This window comes from Lepisma saccharinum, chromosome 21 (assembly GCF_977018435.1).
Source record: "Lepisma saccharinum chromosome 21, izLepSacc3.1, whole genome shotgun sequence".
Lineage (NCBI taxonomy): Eukaryota > Metazoa > Arthropoda > Insecta > Zygentoma > Lepismatidae > Lepisma > Lepisma saccharinum.
Genome location: NC_139249.1, coordinates 4,092,449 through 4,117,329, shown reverse-complemented (window position 1 = coordinate 4,117,329; position 24,881 = coordinate 4,092,449). Strand labels below are relative to the sequence as shown.

Sequence of the window (24,881 nt, the reverse complement as noted above, 5' to 3'; positions counted from 1 at the left end):
TGGAAGAATGGTCTCAGGTACTCTTCACTGACGAGTCCAGGTATAGTCTCCACACTGATTCTCGTCGTGTAACCATCTGGCGTGAACCAGGAACCAGATACCGACCCGGTAACATCGTCGAAAGGGACCAGTATGGAGGTGGTGGTGTCATGGTGTGGGGTGGCATTATCCTTGGTTCACGTACACCCTTGCATATCTTCGACAGAGGTACTGTAACAGGCCAGGTGTACCGGGATGTTATTCTGCAAGATTACGTTCGTCTTTTCAGAGGTGCAGTCGGTTCTACGTTCCTCCTGATGGATGACAATGCCAGGCCACACAGAGCTGCTATTGTGGAGGAGTACCTTCAAACAGAAGACATCATACGAATGGAGTGGCCTGCCTATTCCCCCGACCTCAACCCAATCAAACATGCTTGGGATGCTCTAAGCCGACGTATCGCAGCACGTCTTCCACCTCCTCGGACTCTTCAGGAGCTCCGACAGGCAATGGTGCAAGAATGGGAGGCCAAAACCCAGCAGCTGCTCGACAACCTCCTCCATAGTATGCCAAGCCGTTGTACTGCATGTGTCAATGTGCATGGGCATCGCATTCCATACTGAAACCTGTGCACATGCTCAAAAAACTGTGGAACAACAATTTACAACCTCCCTTGCTTTGTATCATATGTGCGCTCTTTGGTTTTTCTCACGTTTTCTGCAATAAACAGGGTTAAACAGGGTATGTGGATGTCTTTCTTGTGTGTTCAACATCTGTCTGTGCTCCCACAACTAGTTTGTTTCAGTGCTGTATCGTGGGGCACCAAAACTTCTATTATCCTTAATTTATGAGCATGAGTGTACATATGTGTTCTCGATTCGAGCACGAAATCCCCTTCGAACCTCGCATGAAAATCCATCCGAGTCGAAGTCTGCTCTTTGCAAAGCTCGGATGCTCGCGTAAGCTACTTTTCAAACCATAATTTCTCCGGCTAATAATATTTAGTGAAGCTTTGGTAATTAGTTGCTCCAGGCTTCGAACTTACTTCCACAATCGTTTCCAGTATTCTAAAGCACTTCTTAATACCGTGCGTTCATTTCGATCTTCAGCCGAGAGATCGGGAGAAGAGTGGCGGGCGGCGCTGACGGAGATGCCGACATTTGTGGCCTGTAATGCCCGCTTATTTTTATGGACATATGCAGACATTTATATAAATATTGCAAAACGAGCACTAAACTGTGTTATAAGAGTACGGTTTTAATTTTAGTAGCTTAGTGGCTGTATGTGCTGATGATTTTGACACGCCCATCTCCTGTGAAGCACGGCGTAGAGGTTTGTCTGGAGAACGTTCTAACGCTGCACCAATATCATCGAGTTTAGCTTCGGTTAGAATCCGTCGCTTTTGCTTAGGTGTTTTAAAATTTAACGATCCAGTTTCTCGTAATTTAAGGACAAGATGTCTAACCGTATCTCTATGTGGAGGTGAAACGCCTGGGAATTTCTGCACAAATTGCCTACACACGTTTCGACACAAGTCTGTTTTCACGTAAGTGTCATACATAAAAGTTCTTTGTTCTAACGTGAACCTTGCGGCTGGCATTCCAATTGTCTCACTGACACAACACACACACTGCAATAACACAAACAAGTAGCGGCAAGTAACCAAGAATTACACTCTTGCGCACAGTACGAAATTAACACGCTCTTGGTTTACATCTGCTCGCCACTATATTCACAGCTCTGTCTTCATCTAATCGCGAAGGAACAAATAACTCGAGCTCGGAGATTTCGGATTGCAACGAAGCTCACGGAAACCATTGACTTTTAACGGTTTCGTCTGCAGCGTAATCTTGATACAGTGTTGCACTCGAAACCTCCAAACGATCCCCATCGACAAAAACTCTTTCAAGGGTATAAAGTTAAGGAGGACGTTACTGGATAAAACTATGATTAAAATGTTTTATTATCTGTGGCTCTTAACATTGTTTCTAGACCGTATTTATTTGTGTATATAAGGGCAGAATTTGGATGAATTACAGAAGAACTTTTGCGTGTTATAACACAGGTTAGTACTCGTCTTTTGCAGTGGCGTAGCATGGACATTTCGGGTGGGAACGCCAAGTCCGAAGGAAGAGTCGGCCCTTTCTTGCTTAATAATTTACTTATGGTATTAGTCGCCACAGGTATTATTTGCCTGAAGTAAGCTGGGTTTTCAATAAAACATCATCATTGCATGTTTTAGCTAGAAAATTAGATGCCTCACTATGCCACAGATGTTTTGAACTCTGGTGTTCTATACCTTTTTTTATATCTTTCTGCATGACGCAAGTCATTAAAAACCTACCTGAATCACAATCGCCTCTGCACAACAGTAGACGTCATTGTTGTGGGCGATCCAACCACTGATTGATTTGGTTTATTTTACTTCGCTTTTCTACCACTTTTGGTTAATTGCGAATATGAATATGAGTGATGATATTGATGAAGGGACACTGACAAAGAACACCCGTGCTCACGCCGGGATTCGAACCAGGGACCTCTGTCGTCTTGGCGCACTGTGAAAAGCAGAGTGGATGATCCAAATATCGTACACTCTACTGACGTAACAGTGCCGATTAGTAATTCAGACCACTGTTTATTACATCTTGAGAATGCTGATAAACATTTTAAAATAATTTTCTCCAGAGACCATTCGATGTTAAGAGTTTTCAAATGAATGCTAAACATTTCCATTCACACAATGTTAAGTAGTTAGATAATAACGAAAAAATACAATAAGAAAATAATATTTTTGCGGGTTAAGTGGTAGAGCAGCCACAGGCTGAATTTCTATCACGAGGACTTCACCAACTTATTTGACAAAAACTGTGTTGATCTTCTAGTTTCTAATACACATCGCTGTTCGTGCGATAAATTATACAATGCAGTGGCCATTAAGAAGCAGTATATTTGAGATTGGTAAAGTTACGTCAGTCAATATTGCGTATTGTAGCATCACATAGCACGGGTTGCATGAGCGCGAAGAGCGAAGAACCGGGTAGGAATTCTGCCGCTGTGGTCTGCTTCAGAAGGCAGGAAGGGTCACATGAACCAATCACGGTAGACCTCTCGTACGCCGGCGTAAGAGAGCCCATTTACGCGCGTTCTGTAGAAATGGAAGCTTTCCCTCCATAAAGGCAGCAAGGAATATAGGAGTCCTGTACGCCGAACCTGCTCGGCGTCCGGCCGGGAAAGGCATTGAAAAGAGATGCTAGAACGAGTGTTGAGAGTGGAGCGTTGCAAGCGGATCGCGAAAAATAGCCATTATAATGCCATGAAGGTCAAACTTATTTGAAATTAGTCACGTTTTACTTTATAATCACAGCATTTTAGCATTTTTGAAATTTTAAATCTGGGAACGCCGGGCGTACGGGCGTACTATAACGCTACGCCACTGGTCTTTTGCAATATTTATATAAATGTCCACGTATGTCCATAAAAATAAGCGGGCATTACAGGCCGCAAATGTCGGCATCTCCGTCAGCGACGCCCGCCACGCTTCTCCCGATCTCTCGGCTGAAGATCGAAATGGACGCACTGTACTTCCGTAAAACTTGCGAGAAACCATTAAACATTCGGAACCATTACTCTGAGCTTTTGAGAGATTGGCATAAACAAATGTAAATATACATAAAATGTGTCCTTCTACATGAATTTGGGGGGGGCAGAAAGTGTCTCCCCGCCCCCAAAGCCGACGGCTATGCACAGGAGTGTTAGAAAATTCTAATCTCTGATCAAAAGGAGAACAGTGTTGAAATAGTGACTCTGACTGGTAAACGAGAGATCCAGGTTCGATTTCCGGATAGGTGATTCCAAGCGTGATTTTCGTAAGAAATGATTGAAAAGTGGTCGGAGCTTCATCTGTTAAGTTGGCGTCAGCAGCAACGGCGCAAACTGTCAAGAATAGCTCTTAATAAGTATTATACTATATTCATCACATGTATCCAGTTATCTGTATCCGTTTATTTTATTTCATACAATGTAAGCATTCGAGATAATGCTTGCATTTGGCGAATTCATTATATCGTCAACAGTTACGGTATTTCGTACCCTCAACGGATTTACTAGTAGGCCTAGTGTGTAATTTATACCTAAAATTGTGATGCACTCATTTGAATGTTTTTTAGAATTAATTAGAAAAGTTTTCACTTTCGCTAAGAAGTAGTAAACAATCGAACAATTTCGTTCGAATTGCACCTTGGACAAAAATGCTGTAGAAAGAAGCAAATACTACCGACGAGACAATTGTACAGCTTTGTTTTTAAATCCTATTTCAAAATTCCACAACACACAAATTACTTTCATTAATATTCAGGTACTTACTCCATATTAATCATTGGCAAGTATGGACTATTTGGTGCAACAGCCAGTGCTATTTTTTCACTCAAGATTTCTTCCAAACCTAAAATTAAAATAAATAACATATCAATTGAAAGAAATATATACGTAAACACTGGACGCGCTGTAAATTATACCAGATGATTCAAAAGAATGTGTACAAACTGAAGGAGTGCATAAAGTCAAAATATAACACTTTTGCAAAAGAAGGGAGTAGGGGTGTCCAATCAGTCCATAAACCCTACCTGGAAATTGGCATGGTTCATTTCAAGTTACAAAAGAACAGAAAGTCTATTATTTTTATTGTTAATAACTGAAATAAAGAATTAGAATTAGAATTAGCCAAAGTAAAAAATGCTTTAGATCGAAAAATTGAGTGTAAAATACAGACACCATGTTATTTTCTCATATTTTACAATTTAAATCAAAGAATAAGCGGTTGCACAGTTTTCAAAATTCCAATTAGAATTTTATGAGAGAGGTCACACAATATGAGCAGAATTTCCCCATAATTTTTGGAACGTTTCTTGAACGACGTGTGCAAAAGTTAGTAACGAAATAGAATAGTTGTGCATTTCACTAACTGTATGAAACAAGGGCGCCCGGAAGGGGGAGCCAGACGGGCACTTGCCCCCTCATGTAATTCAAATGGTGAAATTGTACAGATATTTTATTAGAAATAAAATTGTTCTACGTGGTTTACAAGCTGTACTTTACAGCAATGAACTGTCAAATGTCCAACAAAATAACGATAGAACATTTTTGTCTTGTCAGATACATTAGAATCACGTAGACTGATGTAACTGCGTGCAGGACAGGAAATTTTTCGTCGGGACAGGATTGGAAAGGGATTGTTTTATATTCCCGGCGTTCGTGGCTGAAAAAAATAGCCATTTCCTGACCAGGTTGGGAAATTATGTGGGAGGAGATTTTTTTAAATTTCTGAAGCGCTGATAATCTCGAATTCTACTACTATTTCCCCCTAATGTGGTTACTTTTGCACTTCCAGAATAACAACTGTTAATATCAGAAAGATGCAGGTAATTACAGTGTATAAAGTACCAAGAATTCAATCACATTTAAATAGAATCCTTTGGAATTTCTCGACTGTCTTTGACAGTGATAGATGTTTATGAAAAGGAAGCAAGGGGAATCCAGTTTCTATTTAAATAGTGGACTAAAGTTCAAACTTTTCAACAAAGTCAAATTATTTCCAAATGAATTTTGATTTTATGATTTGTGTAATAATAATAATAAATGCTAAAATATAAGCTTCTATGACTGAAGTACAAGTTTTGAAATCTTATTTGCCCCCCCCCCCCCCTTGAGAAAAAATCATGCAGGTACCGTTGGTATGAAATATTTTTAAAAAATGGAAAACGATTGTGCTGGATATTTACTGACCTGGTGGATCGGGTAGGAAAATCTTACCTTATGACTAACATACGCATGTAGGACGGTACTTTTTTAAATGATTATTTTGGCACTCAAATGAAGATCGAGGATCAAGAGTCACCGGGATGTATCAAATTATAAAGCGAGAGGTTTCCGGTTCATAACAAGTGCAAAAGGGCCCGTCCCGGTCGTGAAGGATATAACTGAGTGAGAATGCTCTCTCCACACTTATCATACCTGCCCGAAGTTCCTATAGAGTACTGTCCTAGATAAAGATGTATGCTGTGTCCATAACGTGTCAAGAGTCCGTGCTTCGACTCTGACCAACTTGTCCTCCGTTATCCCGCGCCAAGTGTATCGAAGAAGTATCTGACAAGGGATCTAACCCCTATGTCCCCCTCCGATTTCCATGAAACTTGGCAGGTGTATAGAGGGGCCCAAAAGAAGAAATACGTGTTTTTTTTTGTTTCGGCTAAAAAAACTGTTTTAGGTGGCAAACCCGCCCCCCCCCCTCAAATGTCAAGATGAGGACAAATTGAAGTAGGGATCTGACCCCAAAACCACGTAAATATGGCATAGGAAGAACACGCACATATAATTGGAACACACACAGCACAGAACTGTAGGATTGTCGGTACCAAACGCAAGTGCTATCGTGAAGGACGATGGCGGTTGAAGTTCTGTGCTAATAGTACTGGGTGGGACACTTGAGACATGGAGTGTATATCACTGGCAAACACAGCTCTGTGCTATGTGTGTTCCAATTATATGTGCGTGTTCTTCCTATGTCATATTTATATGGTTTCGGGGACAGATCCCCACTGCAATTTGTCCTGATCTTGACATTTAGGAGGGGGGGGGGTTCCCCCTAAAACTGCTTAGCTGAAACATAAAAACACGTATTTCTTCCTTTGGCCCTTCTATACACCTACCAAGTTTCATGGAAATCGGAGGGGGACACTTAGATAACCTCCCTTGTGAGTAAAACTGTGAGCGAATGAGAGCGATGTCCTTCCGGACTTCGCATTTATGCTCCTGCCGGACTAGAGGTCGTTACTCCTCCAGTCCTCTATCGGCGAGGCTACTTTCGTAACCTCCCGTATAACTTCAGTATTGAGGCAATATGAAATGCAGCGCATTCCTGGTATAACTTGGAGGCAATCGATGAAGGCGACAGGTTAATGAACAGAGTAAAGAGAGCATTAAACGAGCCTCTTCTCTAACTTCACTCATTATACCTCATCATTCCCCTCACTATACGCATCCATTCTCTTGATGGTTGCGATATGACCAAGGGAAGGTAAACTACTACAAAAAATAAGAACCACTACATCCGTTACCTGTCATGGTGACATAAAAATAAAAATCTTCATGTGTCATGTGCTCTTCCATTCGAATTTTTGCATCGGTCCTGCATTCTCGCAAAAAAAAAAAAGTTGCCATGAATTTTGCACCAACCGTCGTAATTTTGTTACTTCTACCATTCACATTGTATCAACGACCTGACCTCCCTGCAAAAATGTCTTGCGACGCTTACCTACAGCGAAGGAGCACCTGCTGGTGTTGAGGAACTGAGTCCTCATGAGGAAGAGGAGGTTGGTCTTCCACTCGAGGAAGGCGTGCTCCCCTCTGCTGACCCTCGCCACCATCTCGTTGTCCTCTTTATCATGGAACTCCGCTCCTGCCAGCAGCTTCTGGTACTTCGGCTCCCTTGAAGTCTGAGGGGAAAGAAATGCCATAGAGCAGGGATTCACAAACTGTTTCGTTTCACGACGCCCTTAGTGTTTCAAGATTTTTCCGCGGCGCCCAAGTCAGAATGTAGGCCTATCTAAGGCTTGCTTTAGACGAAAGCATTTCCATTAACATTTTTGCTAGCATAAATGCTATGTAAATGCTTCCAAAAATCTTATAGCGGTTAGGACTTTACATGGAAGCATTTCATGGAACATTTCGATTAGCTTTTGCGATTACAATGTATAATTACATAAAGCACGAAAAGCACGTCGAGTTACGCCATCTATGGTGAGTACACGGTGTTTACAATTGAAAAAAAACTGAGATATTCTTCCATGCGTGTACAGTAAACGCTGTAAAGTATGTATTTAAGCAGCGCCATTTTTTGGTACCGTATTAATCTATAAGATTATATTTTATTTAAACTCTCTCTGGATGCTTCATGTTGACCAGGGCGTTCACTTGTTTACTTCAGTTGTCTCAACCTCTGTGGTATGTGAATAATGCACAGTGTTGTGCTATGCAAACTTCCTGATGTATTCAGGATATAGGAAGTTCCATCAGGTTTATGGAGTCAGATGTTTGCAATAGTGGTACTATTAATCACGATTCGGCATGGAGGAAGGTCTCCATGGCCTGGGTGATATAGAGGTGAGACAGACTGAGAAGGGACTGACTTTGGATTTGGATTGAGGAGAGAGAAGAGCTTAGAGAAAGGAGTTGAGGGAAAGTGAGGCGAGCCCTGGTCAACCTGCAACGAAGCCTAGAGAGGACTTAGTTTATTTTATTCTTCGAAATTATCATCACTCTTCAGATAGACAGGTAATTATCCTAACCCAGCCATGATTCAGGTTCAAAGGTTCATAAAACCCAATGAGTGACCATTGTCTTTCCTAGTTGTTAAGCTATTTAGTTTTAATTGTGCCTTGTGCCAAGCATTTGACTTGTCATGTCAAGGACGAGTGCTCTCATCATTGAGGATGAATGATGAATAAGTTACATCACCCACTGATTAATTGTGGGAGTGACTGGTTTTGATCCCATCATTCTGTAGAATGATACGGTAACTAAAACCATTTAATACGAAGCGATATTCCTCTCGGTTGAATAGTTATCGTCTTTTAAAAGTATGAAGTGATACGTTGTTTACATCTCACTCGGCCGCCATTGCATTTACATCTGCACTCGTGACCTAGAGGTCGCTTCTGATTGGTTATGCTACGAGAAATAGGACCGATCCTATCCTTGAAAAATGCCATGACATCTGAAATGCCATAAGATTTTTCACTTTACACTGTAGCTTTTTGGTCATGGCATAAATGTTAAGAAAAATGATAAGGAAAATGCTTTCGTCTAAACCGGTCCTAACACTTGCAATGCTCAGTTAGTGTGGTTAGGTTGCTTGCCTTAAGTTAAAAAATAAACACATAGCCTAATCCAAATTCAGAAACATTTTATATGTAGAAGTACTAAATAAACGCATACAGTATTTGGAATAAGTGTAATTTCAGTGAAAATATTGCAACATTTTGCGGCGCCCCTGTAAGCCAGTCAGGGCGCCGCGACGCACACTTTGGAACCCACTGCCATAGAATGAGGAAAAGAGCCTTCGGCAAAAAGTCTCCGCGCACCTTCCCCTCCATTGGTTCAACTCTGGCCATAAGGAAGCATGCTCCACTCCACTCCCCTCCACGTAGGAGTACGATGCACAGGAGTCGCGGTTCTGTGATTTTTTTTTTTTTTTGCTAGCGGTTCCACTATACCTAGGGTGACCATAATATTTTGACCCAAAAACCGATTACGCCTAATCCTAAAAATATTGTTATTATTAATGTATTGTTATTATTTATTAAAGTGTGGATCACATAAATGATACATCATAAAACAATAAATGAAATATGATCTCCCATTGTCAAAAGGTATTAATTATTATAATGTCGGTATGACTTACAAAGCCTTTCTCGTCCTTTCTGATCAACTTTTGTGCTGAAGTTGAGTAATGCCAGAAGTATTTAGCACAAGAACTAATGTTCTTGAGAGCAGCATTATTCCTTAACAATCATTCATAAATCTCCCCGAGATCCTTAACCCACATCAGGCCCGTAGCTAGAACTGGCCTCCAGGGGGGGGGGGGGGGCTCACGGGGGAAGGTAAATTATGTGTGTCGGGGGTCATTAAGTTAAATGAAAATATAAAATTTAGAAATATCATAGAAATACTACAGTTTTTTTCTATATATCTTCTAAAACATCTCTTGAAGTGCTAATGACTGCTACTGACACCATCCCTTATTGCACACTCCATAGTATTTTTGATGATTAGTGTTGCCCACGAGACGAGACGAGACGAGACTTTGGTCTGTCCCGTCCCGTCTCGTGAAAATGCTGTCTCGTCTCGTGTCTCGTCTCGAAAATATTCGTTTGTCCCGTCTCGTGTCCCGTCTCGAAGGGTTCTGTCTCGTCTCGTCTCGTCCCGTCTCGTTTTGTCCCGTCTCGTCTCGTAAAAGTGATCCGGGATATCATGCCAACAAAAGTCAAAAGTAACAGAAACACGAAATATTTTTCCAGAAAGTGGGATAAAGCTCCAAATATTTTACCCATTGCGTGGTGAGAATAAATAAGGTTCGTTAATCATGAGGACATTAATATTAAAAATGCAGTTTGTTAGTTACTGATTGCTAGGTATCTTATGAAATCTACCATGTGTTTTTTCTCGCTTCCATACAACTGTCATCGTACATAAGTGAGTGCTCTTTTACATTACTGCTATACCTTTGGAAGTCTTCAAATGTATTCCACTAGACTTTCTTTCTTTCTGAATGTCGAACTTCCATGCACTATGAAAATGTACATTTTTTCTTTAAATTCTAAGCTTGGCGCTGGGAGCAACAAAAAAGTTGTTAAATGTGTAGTACGAACACAAAAGACTATTTAAAATTTCAAAACTTAGCCTAGTATATTACAAATAGAAAGCATTTATTGTTCTTAATATTGTTAAACATCTTCTATGACATAAGTTTAAAAAAGTGTTTCTTTGTGATATTGTGCTGTTTCTTATGCTCAGCTTATGACGCACATACTTCTTTGTTTTCCCTTTAGCCTCTAAGTCCGGTACCACCACCGCTTGATCTAATTTATCCTTCGGCAGGCACGCATCTAGAAATATATGTCGGGGGAGGGTGTCTGAGCCAAGTGTTTCAGAAAAAATAATAATAATAACATTAACGACAACAATTAAGCAAATGTTTAAATTAATACATTAATATAATTCATAGGTCTATTCACTTGAATATATAAATTAATTAATTCTATTATTGTTATTACATGAAATGTTACAAAGATGGTAGAAGAATAGTAATATAACAGCACGAATATTAGCTAATATCTAGCTTACGTGTAGTTAAGACAGGCCCGTAGCTAGAATTGATCTCTAGGGGGGGCTCACGGTTTATCAAGGGGGGGCTCACGGTTTATCAGGTGACTTTTTGAAAAAACGTTTCACATTAAATAAAGGTAAGCTATTTTGTGTGTGTTAAGGGGGTCATTAAGTTAATATAAAACATTAAAGAAATAGAAATATAATACAAATAATACCCTCTTTTTCAATATCTTCTAAAACACGGTCATCTCTCGAAGTGTTAATTGAATGCTACTGACCTCATTCCTTACTAAACACTTCATACACTTTTGATTACACAAATATTTGTATCCCATATGAAAAATGCATGTTACTTCTCTCTTCATAAACTTTTGTCTTCTCGTTTAATATCTAAGAAACTAAAAGTTAAAATATACAAAACAGTAATTTTGCCTGTAGTATTATATGGATGTGAAACTTGGTCCCTTACATTGAAAGAGGAACATAAATTGAGAGTATTTGAAAATAAGATCCTTAGGAAAATCTTTGGACCTAAATGGGATGAGGAGACAGGTGAGTGGAGAAGGTTACATAATTTAGAACTACATAATTTGTATTCATGTCCAGATATTATTAGAATAATTAAATCAAGAAGATGTAGGTGGGCAGGCCATGTGGCACGAATGGGAGAGGAAAGAGGAGTTTACAGGATTCTTGTTGGGAAACCTGATGGTAAGAGACCTGTGGGAAGACCAAGACGAAGATGGAGGGACAACGTTGAGATGGACCTAAGGGAAATCGGTAGGGATGGAAAAGAGTATATAGATCTTGCTCAAGATAGGGAAAGATGGAAGGCCTGTGTTGCTACAGTCATGAACCTTCGGGTTTAAGAAGGCTAGAGAGTTAGTTAGTTAGCATATGAAAAATGCACAATATTCAATAATAGTGACTACAGTACATACCTCTGCCTTAAAAAAGTTGGAGTCGGCGATTCTTCATGTTGTTGAACCTGTGAAGCAGTCTCGACATATCTATGTTCGATGCTCGTTTCTTCTCAAATGCCAGAAAAACAAGATTTGCCAGGCGCTTGCTGCACATTGACAGTCTCTGAGGGCTATTGATGCGGGTTAACACAGAGAAAGTGGATTCACACAACGCTGTACTGCATGCAAAAGTTCTTATGCCAGCAAGTAGAGCATAAGTGTCTTCCTAGGCCATTCTAGTTTTGTACAGTTCTTTAAAAGTATCAGGGGAATCCAGTTTTTTGAGATATGCATTGGCAACAGTTAGTTCCTCTTTTGACGGAATGGTGATTCCAAAGGATGATAAATATTCAATGTTGCTAAATTGAAGGGACTCAGCCGATGATATAGCCTCCAATAAGTCGTCGTTATTGGTAAAACGTCTATTTATTTCTGTTAGTACAAGATCTAAACATTCGTAGAATATTTGTGTGAGAGATGTGAGCTTTTCCTCTCCTAGGACGTCAGTGATAACGAAGTCTTGCAACTGTGTATTTCGTTTTCTCTTTCTCGTGGGGTGCTCAACAATCTCGTCCTGAATTCCATCCTCATCTAGCAGTGCATTACTTTCTTGCAGAATGCCTTCGTACACATCTTCCTGACGCATGCTCCTTAATGTTTCTGTGGCAGCTTCAATCATCTTTCTACCAGCATCCAAATGAACATTACGTGCTTGAAGCATTTTATCAACTGGGCTTAATATTTCAAGGATCTTTTTCATGAACACTAAGCAAAACCGAAACTGAGGTTTGCTAATGACTACAAGCAAACCAACACTTGCTGCTACGTCATCCCCGTTAAAATTTCCATTTTTCACCAACTGCAAAACATGAATTATATCTCTGTAGTTTTCAAATATTGTTCTCGTCATTTTTAAATGTCCTGACCAACGTTGTTCTAAAAGTCGCGAAAGACTTCTCCCCTCGTATAAAATGGCAACTTTTCCCTTTTTTAGAAAATTGTGCAACATGGAACTCTGTTCGAAAAAGTGTTTAATTGGAGAAATTTCATCCACGCATTGAACAATTACCAGATGTAACCGATGGTTAAAACAATGAACGTAAGGAATTAGACGCCCAAGCCGTTGCTGGATTAAAGCTTGCACACCCCCTTTCTTCCCACTCATAACTGAAGCCCCATCAAAACATTGGCTGAGCAATTTCGCACTATCCAAACCATATTTCTGAAAAATATTTAGTGTTAGATCTGCAAAAGACTCTGCATCAAAAGCTGACAGTGTTTCTATGCACAGAATTGATTCCATGACTGTCCCATTCTTTACATAGCGGATTCCTATGGCTACGTTTTCTCTGTTGTTTTTATCTCGTGTACCATCTTCAAGCAAAGTATACAAAGGAACATCTGCACTATTAATGTCACTAACAATGTTTTCACGTACGATGTCAGCCATTATTTCAATAATGTCATTTTGAATTTCAGGGGACAAGTAAGATGCGTTTTTAGGCACCTGCTTAAAACAGTCTGCCAGTTTCTCATCTTTTCGAAGCGTGAACTCGAAAAGATTTCGAAACAGGCTTTGTTCCTCATGTTCTTCTAAGTGGTACGTTCCCCTAAGAGGCAATTCGTTTATTGCAAGGAACTGAATAACTTCAGCAATGCTCTTGATATAATATTGATTATTTTCAAGAACATTCTGGTTGACTAGTGTAGAAATAGATTTTCCCATCAACGAACGGTTTTGCTTTTCTGCCCACCTTGACATTGCTTCTATGTGTGTAAGTGTCGCATCATGTTTCACTAGCCCTGCTTTGGTTTTATCGAGAGCTGCCTTCCAGTTCTTAAAACCTTTAGATGTAAAGGCCACTTCTTTGGAATCAGGGAAAATTGCGCCCGGGAAAAATGCGCTCTCGCAATAAAAGTGGGAAAAATGCGCCCTCCCAAGAGTAACCACATTAGAAAGTGGGAAAAATGCGCCCAGCACATATGACCAGTCAGCAGGAGAGAAACTGACAGCGTTTCTTGACTACTTTGTGCAACAATGGCTGCAAAATCCAAATCTACCAGTTGATGTGTGGCACTGTGGAGATGCAAAGCACCGCACGAACAATGCTGTCGAAGGGTGGAACAATAAGCTGCAGGAGAAAGTTCGACTTCATCCCAACTTCTACACCCTTCTGAAGACGCTGAAGCAGGAAGCGGAATACAGCGGATACAAATATGACAGGGCTAGCATCGGTTTGGAAGGAACGAAGAGGAAACGAACGTACATAAAACTGGATGAACAGATTAGCAAAATTTTACATACTCACAAAACAAGCACACCCAAGGACCTTACCAAGTGCCTGAGAAGTCTGGCGTACTTCTAAAAAATGGAGCAAAAGATCGTCAACGGAGGTCACAAGAAATGGAAATACAAATGTAAATAAAAACTTTAATGAAATAAAATAAAAATTACAACATATTAAATAAAAATTACAAAAGTAAAATTTAAAAAAAATTATGACAACGGACATCATCTCCAGCTTCTAAACACGCCAGAAAAATTAATATTTTTACTGTACTTTAAAAACAAAATTATCTTTCCTGACAGTCCCAAGCCTTTGTTAAGTGTGAGGGGAAGCTGCGTAAAGGTTGTTTTAATCAACATATTATAATATTGGTGAAGGTTGTGTGTGCTGGGCGCATTTTTCCCACTTTTCATTGTGGTTACTCTTGAGAGGGCGCATTTTTCCCACTTTTATTGCGAGAGCGCAATTTTCCCGGGCGCATTTTTCCCGACACCCTTCTTTGCATCCGAAAGGCCGATATTGTCTACAAGCATAGCAGAATGCTGCATCTAAAAATTGTGAATACTCTAACCATTTGAACCTTTTAAACCAGTCACTTTGAAAACACCGTCCATCAGCATTTCGGGGGTAATGTTTGAGTTTTAGCTGTTTAATTTCCTCACCTGGTTTGGAAATTTCCTTTACTTCCGTAGGCAAGAAATCCTTTTAGATGGGGAAAGAGTAGGTACGGTGGTCGCCGTGGTCAAAGATTCAGATGTTTTTTTACGAATTATAAATTTATCCATGGTGCTGGGGAATCGTTAAAATATCACAATACTACACACCAAGGACGAAACATGGTTATATTATTCGTCACTAAAAACACTCACTATCACACGAATCAGTTTTACGAAGATACGAAACACAATAACACCCGCGCAAACGCGAAACCTTCTTTACACGAATGAAGAACTCAACCAAGTGTCTTTGTCAATGTTTTTCCCCGACAGGGCATGGGCAAGCCCTTATATTCCACCCCCGACCGGGCAATAAAACTTCCCTTCGCAAAACTTGGGAGCCGATGACCTTTGATGCAGATGGGAAGGACCTGCTACAAGGGAAAGCCGAAAGAGGGGGAGCGAAGGTGCATAGATCCCCTGTGGAAGAACTTTAGAGAACCTTCTAAATACTTCCCGTTACTTAAACTTCGGTTTATAAACAAGATGAACAAATGTGATAGCTGCTCTTCATGTACTGTGAATTTATCCTTCTATCAAGTTATGAGAAAATAATATCCACACTCTACATTTTCACTTGTCACGGCAAACAAATTATGCAATAGTTTTACCTAATACCAGGGGGCTGACGACAACGCCAGGGGGGGCTGACGACAATGCCAGGGGGGGCTCAGCCCCCCCTGGCCCCTGCCTAGCTACGGGCCTGAGTTAAGATCGCCAAAATTTGCATAAAAACAGCTGTCCTGGCAAGAAAATGAATGTCAAAAAAGGTGATAAATTGAATATTTGCTGAATAACAAAAAAGGATGTTACATCCAGTTGACGAAAAATAAAGTTTCTGATTAATATTTTATGCTCATTATTATAAGTAGTAGTGTACATCATAAATCTTCATTGATACTGTCATTCAAAGCCGTATGATCCCAATGGAATCTTCTTTTCTAATAAGTTCTGCAGGAATAAGTAACCCTCGATTATGCTAAACAAATATATTTTCTTGTTTAGCTAGAGCAAGGCCCCAGGAGGATGCAAGAAATAGTTCCTACAAATGTGTGTGTTTTACGAAGCGAAGAAACGTGACAAAACCACCATGTATGGAAGGCAAACCTGCATTTAGTTCATATCGCATATTTACAGAGCCGTGCCTCCTGAAGTTATAAAAATCCCAACTTGAATGATTCTTTTAGACATGCTATAGTTGAAAAAAATATGTTTAGATGCACCAAAAGTGCATCATTATCAGATTATGCATATAACGTGTTATTGGAATCAACATATTTGTGTAAATTGGGTGCCTCCCCGATGGCGTAGTAATAAAGTTGAGGTCTTGTAATGAACGGTACTTGCGTTCGATACCCAATGGAGTCAAAACGTGGATCGGATCGCACATTAAACTGTAGGTCGGTTCGTGATTTAGCCTATTTGTGAATCAAGTGGACTTAAAAAATATATATATATATATATCAACCTTAAGAATATTAGAATCCACTAATTCACCCGCAGGTAAGTCAAATTTCACATATCCGTCTTCATCCTCGTTCATAGACTTCCTGCAATACCTTCTGAATGTGTGTTGCATCCTACCAGGTGCGAGAAATGTGCAGAGTTATTCTTTTCCTGTACTGCGTTATTTCTTTTCATAACAGTAAGGCTAAATTATTGTTTTATCTGAACTTTTAAAAAATGTGCAAAATACGTCTCTATCTTTAAACAACCACCATTTCTCATGTATCTGTAAAATAATCCCACTCTTGTCTCAGAATACCTCTTCCCACGATGAAATGAAGGAAACAACTATCAAGTCTCAACAATTATCATTTTTTGCTTAAATTTCCTATCATTTATACAAACAGTAGCACATATCACGTCCTTTGGTGCAACACTGTCAACAGCTAATGTTACTATCCTCGTCCTAATCAATTTACTTCCAACCAGTGACGGCGCCAGGGAAATGTGACTGGGGGGGGGGGGGGGGCGGAAGGCTGGCAACAAAATATTGTAAGGGGGCAGTCACATTAACACGCCCGAAAACACTACACATATATATACATATATAATAATACTTATAATAATAATAATTATTATTATAATTATTATTATTATAATTATTATTATATTCATGTATGGTGTTTTGTGTTTGTCTTTTATTTAGAGTGGACGTTTACTGCATAAATTTACTTCTTGATTACGAGTTTATCTCCACATGATTCGTTTTAATAAAGGCATTAATTCCTTTTTATTGTAAAGTTGCGTTGTCTCTAGTGGCCTATTTCAGTATTGGAAGACATTCATAATTTTATAATTCATCGTCTTTCTTGAGATGAAACTACTGATATAAATATTTAAGTTATAAGATAATAATATAAATGACGAAAAAATGCTTCGAAGAGTTTAATTTTCTTGGAAAATAAACGTTACGTTGGAAGAAATTAGTCTTCTTAAGTATTAGAAACAATGTGAGGCACTTAGTGAGGTGCAATTCTCCTGTAGGAGAATTCTGCTCTATGTGCTTTGGAGAACACATTGCCCACCTTTGGTACGTCCAGGACTTAACATTTCTTCTCAATGGCAAGAACAGCCAAATGAGGCAGTCTGCATCCAGCATCCTGTTTCGAGCAAGCCTTTTCAAAGATTTTAAGGACAACCATCTTCGTAACGCTGAAGAGTTTTGGGCAAAATTTGTGTTTCACCTTTCAGGGAAATGTTATCACAGGATAAAAAATCAGACAAAGGTTTCAGTTATCTCATAATTCAAGAAATATTCTGACCCTAGCAATACTTACTCATGCTCTACCACTCCAACGTATGTCTGTGCTACACAATTACAGGCACCTATGGAGTTCGTGGGAAGAAGTTCTTCGATTTTGATATGTACGAGAAAGAGCGAACCTGCATCCAATGATTGAAGAGTGGCAAATCCTAATAAGCATTCTTTTACCTGCCCGCGATATGTTTTGAATCGAATTTTAAGTGTAATTTGCATTTTAAGGTTCACGTTCAATACATTTCCAAATAATATCCCCTCATTAACTTCAAGAGTATCGAAGAAATCCCCTTTGTTAAGGTTTCCTCAGACTCATCATCTCGAAATTCAAGTCCCTGAATAGTAAGAAACCGCGATGAATCCACAACAACTGACATGTAGTGTCGGTTTTTCTTCGATCAGCTTTAGTCCCGAGTTCGATACCCAGTGGAGGCACTTTAAACTGTAGGTTCAGTCCCGATTAGCCTTACTGTGCATAAAGTGGACTTAAAACATCAAATCAACCAACCAACCAAATCTTGAATCAACTTTGAATGTTTTTTACTAATTAGCGTTGTCACTAATGACCACGATTAGAATAATTTGCCCGTACTACAGATGATGTCTTGCGGTCCTCAAAATATTCGGGATGTTTTAAAACCATCCACATTCAACATTTTTTCCCAGTTCTTAAGACTGGTTAAAACTTAGGTTAATCTCGGCTATTACAGGACATAAATGAATGAGAAATCATCTATGCCCAGGTCGGGGCTCGAATCTTGGACGAAAGTCACATACACATAGCTATATATATACTAAACAAATTAATATTTGTTAATCAAGTTGGTATTATAAGCAGGAAACTGATATCATGCACCACTTTGAAAAGGTGAAAATTGTCATACTCTTATAAATTAACTCTCTTATTATACGATATTTAATTAACTTCAGTTGGGGGCCCCCAGGGAAGGGGGCGAAGTGTCTGACATGGGGCGTCCCCCTGCCCCCCTCTGGCGTCGTCACTGCTTCCAACCCTCTAATAAGATAGCCTCACCTTCGAAATGGAAGCTTGTGTGTCGGCGAATAATACAAAGAACTTGTGTTTACTGTCCCTCTTTCATTCAAAGTCTGCCGTTTTTCTTTTCAGTTTTTCCTGCAAAACTTCGTCAGCAAGCAAACCAAATTACAGAATTTTTATTGCCCCTCCCTTGCATCAACCTTCATTCCTACTTCAGGCCTGGATTTATGGCACTTACCCGCTACTGCAGGTCAACCTCGCCCCTATGTTTGGTGTTTGTCCCCTGAAGCAAGGGTGTCCATTGTTCAAAGCGAAACCTCTGTCAGTGTGGAACGGCGAAAAATAGTCTCGGAATACACCCTGGCCACAAACAGGCTCCCGCCACCCTGACATTGCTGTCAGCTTCCCTCTAAAATTTAATAAAACTACTTTGTGAAATTTGTTTTGAAGGCTAAATTCATAGAATAAAAATAACAGATACAACATTCCTTCATCTGATTTACAGAAAGGCTAATCGGGACTGGACCCACAGTTTAAAGTGGGATTCAAATCACTATGTGCCTTCACCGGGTATCAAACCCGAGACCCCTTGATTACAAGGCGACGACGCTAGCACTGTACCATCGGGGAGTACCCTCGTAGAACAACGTTTCCTTCTACGACGATTATACAGAACTTTGTGCACTTCTTCATTTCAAATCTATTCTATATCAGCCTTGGTATTTCGTTATTACAATCCAAGGAATAGTATTCTCCTTAAATAAGACATAAATCAATAAAAAAAGCATTGGAAATAATCTTCAAACGGACGTAAAGAAATCCAATCCAACCACCTGTAGATTGCCTGAGGGAAACAACAAGAATTTTCTGAACAAAGACATTTCCGAAATTTCCATAACATTCTAATAATTTCGCAACCCGTGCAAATAATCATGTGGTAAAATCTTGTCATGGTTCCCTGTAAACACTAAAATCACCAAATTAGTTATTTCCATATTTCCAGTATTTTCTCCTCTTTAGCTCTCAGTTGCTCGGAGTGGAATAATGCAAGATTATTTGTACCTAATTATCTCCTTCTCTGTCTTGCTAATATCTTGGAACTCCTTAATAACTTTCCCAACAACTCCTTATCAATTTGTACTGCCATGTTTCCTACAATGTTTTTCCTACATCCTAATAACATTCACTTCTGTACACCCTTTGATGTAAAAATTACATAATAATAATAATAATAAACCCTATCCGTCGGTCCGTTTATCTTTCCAACCTATAGAGCTGAGACTATTTTTACAAGATAAATCTCGGACTCAGACACTCCACGATGTTTTGGCCTCTCCTTCCACCTTCTCTACCTGCCCTTTTACTTGATGTTATTCAGAATTGTATTAGTATCTGGAGTACTATCGTAACATAAAGTTATTAACCTGGAATAAATTCGAAAAAATTGTGGAGTAACGCTGTGTTTCGAAAGAGTATTGAAAATAAATTTAGATATTCAATTCATTCATTACTCTCTCTAGAATAGTTTTCTTTTGACTTAATACACGCTTGTGAACGTTTCTAATTGAAATACTTTATTCCAAGCAAACAAGTATTTGCAACTGATTAAATATTTTGCTTTTATTTTTTCGAGACATTCGAGACGAGACGAGACTTTTCAAAAGCCGTCCCGTCCCGTCTCGTGTCTCGCCTCGAAAACGAGACGAGAAAGGCATTCCGTCTCGTCCCGTCTCGAATTTCAAAAGGCTTCTCCCGTCTCGTGTCTCGTCCCGAAAACGAGACGAGACACGAGACGAGACGGGACATGTCCCGTCCCGTGAGCAACACTATTGATGATACAGATATTTATATCATACATGTTAAAATGTACAATATTCACTTCAATCATAGTGCCTACCGTACATTCCACCCCGGCGAAAGCAATAAAATTTGGGATCTGTTGACATTTGACGTATAGATGCGGAAGGAATGTGGATAATGACATCAAAGTCACAGATTTCTGTCAAACGAGAGGCTGCAACAGGGGCAGGGAGGGTACAGATAAAGAAGGCTCCCTATGAGAGAACTTTCTAAAGTCTAGGGAATCTTCTAAACACTTGGAGCTGCTTAGACTTCTACTCATAAACAAGATGATCGAACGAAGTTGTGAACAAAATAATATATTCTGTCTACATTTTCACTCTTCACCTCAAATTAGAATACAAAATAGTTTTACCTAATGTCAATATAATAATAATAATAATAATATAATAATATAATATAATAATATATTCTGTCTACATTTTCACTCTTCACCTCAAATTAGAATACAAAATAGTTTTACCTAATGTCAAGAGGGCTGGCGGCAGTGCCAGGGAGGGCTGGCGACCCTGTCAGGGGAGGGAGGGCTGAGCCCCTGGCCCCTGCTTGGCTACGGCCCTGACCCACATATCAGACACACAACTTTAGATTTTCTATTGAGTTTGTGTCAAGACGCAGGAAATTTAAATTCTTGTTCTAACTCCGCAAAGAAACTGCATGCTTATTTACTGCTCTACAAATAACAGAACACAAAAAACAATACATCTTTTTTTAGCATGAAATGTCTCAAATTTAGACTTCGTTTTCAAGATAACTAAAACTTTTATAAAACGGGACAAATAGTGGCTTTATAATTATATGGACGGGACGACCGGGACGCGCCTCTAAAACGGGACTGTCACGGTCAAAACGGGACGTATGGTCACCCTAACTATACCGTACTTATCGCTATTGTCTTGTTCCCACAAGGCATTGCGCAGAGCACACAAGCTACAAAGACGGAAGAGAGATTTGAAGAACGCTGTAAGAGAAATAGCTACTGACTGCTGTTATTGAAAATGGGCTAGAAATTGGTTCATAAGGTCATCAAAATATGCTCAACAAGCCTTTTAACGAACTCTGATATGTAAATTCATACATGAGATTCTCAGGAGTCATCCATTAAAAAAAATGTTCAACTAAATATGTTAAACATTTAATGCACTAGTAACAAAAAGGATTTTCATTATCGGCTAATCACATTTGCCGTGTACAAATCTCATCCCTTTGGATAAATTAGATATAATCAAGCAACGAACAAACACAACCAGTACGCAGAAACCACAGACAAGAACCTTCTCTTGCCAAACTCACAGATTATCTTCACACGACCAAATTTTCGCTCTGATTGGCTGCTCCACACAATCTAGCAGAGAAAGCCAGTTGCAATTAGGACGCGGTCTAGCCAGGCAGCCAGTCCAGCGCCAACTAGGGCATTCCTACTGGAAATCCAGTTTCGAGTCATTCGTCCATTACATTCCTAAAGTAAACAGGTAATGGACACACAAATGTAGACTTGAAGTAAATAAGGATATAAGTACCATTTACAAGCTTTGGAGGAGATTGAGTTCTATTGAATTCCCTTTTGAAAATATGGAAAGCATTTTGTTTCTGAAATACATGGAACCTTACAACATGGAACACGCAAACTAAAAATATTCTTCTTGAACCGAGTACAATTTTTAAAAAATGTCAATGTGTGAAAATTGTGTCCGGTATTAACATAAAAAGTAATCAAAATGAAAGAGATACGAAACACCGGATTATCGAGACTGTACTGTATAATTAAATAGTTTGAAAGTAGAGCTGTGTATTTCACTCGCAATCGGATATAACAAGCAGCAGATAGAGCCGTGTTCTTCTAAAAACAAAGGAACGAGGGAGTTTGTACGCAAGCGCGGATCCACAGGGAGGGCGTCAGGGGCAATCGCCCCTCCCAACTGCCAGTTTTTCGGCAGTTATGCCTATTATTTTTGCAAAATAATATGATCTTTTGAACATGGAAGTCAGCTTGGTTTCTGTTTACAGTACTATGTATTGTTTATATAAAACAGTGCAAGTGTAGGTTAGAATTTATTCTCAGCGAGGTGAGATACGCGATCAAAATTCGCCCCTCCGAACGGCAACTTTTGGATCCGCCACTGGATATGAGAGGGCTATGTCTCCCTGGAAATTGAATGTCTCCTGAATGCCAAATTTCTTACATGTGATTTAATTTCACTATAAACATACTTCACTCATTGTTTAAGGCGAGGAGTGTCAGTATCGTAACAGGTATGAATTTATTTCAATACCGTCGGAAAACTTGTCCGATTATGACAAATCTTTCGAAGGAATGAATGTCCAGGTTTCTGGTGCATGGATCGGTCGCCATGGTCCCGTTTATTAGCCACCGCGGTGTCCATACCAATAGTTTTTTTCTTTTTTACTTTGGAGTAATTTAAAAGTGCTCGTCTACTCAGTTAAGATTCAGAACATCCATCATCTGAAGGAACACATTGAGCAATGTGTAGACATGATTATACCAGTAGTTCTGCAAAAGGTTCTGGAGACAAACCTTTCGAAAGTTTGTCATAATCAGACAAGTTTTTGTAACATGTGTATGTCACAGGGTCAGGCAGGATTTTGTAACTTGTACATTAATACATGTGTATGTCACAGGTTGCTTGGGTTTTCTTTCATGATTCCTACCAACAAAATATCCATAATGGATACTCTTTCAGTTGTATATAACAAATTTTTAATACATCCTTCGATTATCGAATTATTACTGGGTTGCCATGACTTACTCCCCAACCCTCGTATATTATTAAAGTTATGTATGTGGCGGCTTGGCGGGTGTACAAAGCGTTAGCGTGCCATTTAGTGGCGCGCCTGCCGTGGTTTGGCGCCTGTTTTAGGACATGGCAATCTTACCGAAAGCAGTTCCTGCAGTCTGGAGTCCTTGAGCATCCCCCAGCTGATGCTTCCCTTCTTCCTGAGCAGGTCGTCGATGGTGTTGACCGGGTTCTCGATCTTGGGAAAGGTGAGGAAGGCCACGAGGTTCCCGCAGTACGTGGTGACGATCACCAGAACCACCAACCACCACGTGCCGATCACCAGTCGGCCGCTGTCCGTTTCTGGGAGATGCATCCCTCCTGTAAAACATACATTTCACATGTTTCACAGCGCACAGAAACTATACTGGTCGAATTTCAAGCTGGCGGCTGGGAAGCAGCGAATCAGCGATCAGTTGAATTTTCTTCGAATGACATCGGGTATTTTCGAGTCACAAGACACCGAACGCTGTTAGCGGGACGAACCAAATGAGCATCGGACACACTACATGTTGCCAAACGTACTCTAAAACGAGAGAGTTCGCCGTCAAAGATAACGTCAGTTCCAGTATAACTGCACTCGTGGTCCTGCACAATGAAGTTTCCAGAACGACCACCCACGGGTCGTTACTGAACTGGTATAAAACAGAAGTATGCTTGGCAACGTTGCTTCTGAAGAGCGATGTTATCCCTACACACCCCCGAAGAGGATAGGGGGACAGAAATAGCCAGAAATAGGCATGAAGGTCAACCACCAGTTGGAAATGCGACCAGTAGCTATAGAATAAAAATATTATCTACCAAACCGATATGAAACTTCATTTCTCCACCAAATATTCCGCGTTCGAGACCCAGGTTCTGTCCAAAAGGTACAAAGTACAGACTTGAAGTATGGTCTTGACGGAAGTGACGTCACCTAGTACAGTTCGAAAGCGCCAAGAGCGGAAGTACGCAAGTGCACAGCTTGCAGAACAGATTGTCACGAGATTTCCGCACTCGTTGTTCATTTGTTTAAAATCTCGGAGGTGGAAAGCCACCAGCAACACAGGTTAAATATACGTTATGGGCCAGCAAGTTGTTGGTTAAAGTTCTCTAATGTGTTGAAATGTATGTGTACGAACATTTAAAAATGCTATGTGGTTTCTATGGTGAAAAACAAGTGTTTAAAATGCGGGGAAAACAACGAGAACTCGCGTTTTATCTACTGGTCATATTTGGCGCTGCAGTCAAAGTGCAATTCGAAAGACTTTCACTTCCAGTCCACGACTTGAAGACCGCGCTCCAAGACCATACTCGGAGGATGCTCGCTTCAAGTACGGTCTTGCACCTTTGGGACACGGGCCCAGTCTTGACAAGGATACTCATTGCCGCTAAGAATTGCTGCAAGGGGTGGACCCTCCAATGTGTCGTGTCTGGAATGTCAACCTAAATGAGCATATTCTTCTTGAATGTGAATATTTTGCTTTCCTCTGAGATACTTTTCATCTTTCAAAATGTTTATCATCCTTGTTGGGTGTTGGTGACTGTGTATTAAGTAATGTTTATAGCTTTTTCAGAAGAGGGAGGGCCCCTTCCACTGCGTATGAGGGAGTTTTTAGAGCATCCTTACCTTTTTAATGTGTTTTGTCTGTCCTAT

General features: G+C 39.9%; 1 protein-coding gene across 1 annotated transcript in view; it reads right to left on the bottom strand.

The window, feature by feature from the left end:
- Window positions 1–24,881, bottom strand: part of Ir93a (Ionotropic receptor 93a) — a 139,132-nt gene that overhangs the window by 4,230 nt on the left and 110,021 nt on the right. Inside the window, exons 16-18 of the mRNA XM_083143297.1 lie at window positions 23,346–23,566; window positions 7,289–7,469; window positions 4,342–4,420 (exon numbers count right to left, since the gene is read on the bottom strand). Coding sequence (XP_082999423.1) covers window positions 4,342–4,420; window positions 7,289–7,469; window positions 23,346–23,566 — 481 coding nt within the window. The remainder of the gene's footprint in view (window positions 1–4,341; window positions 4,421–7,288; window positions 7,470–23,345; window positions 23,567–24,881) is intronic.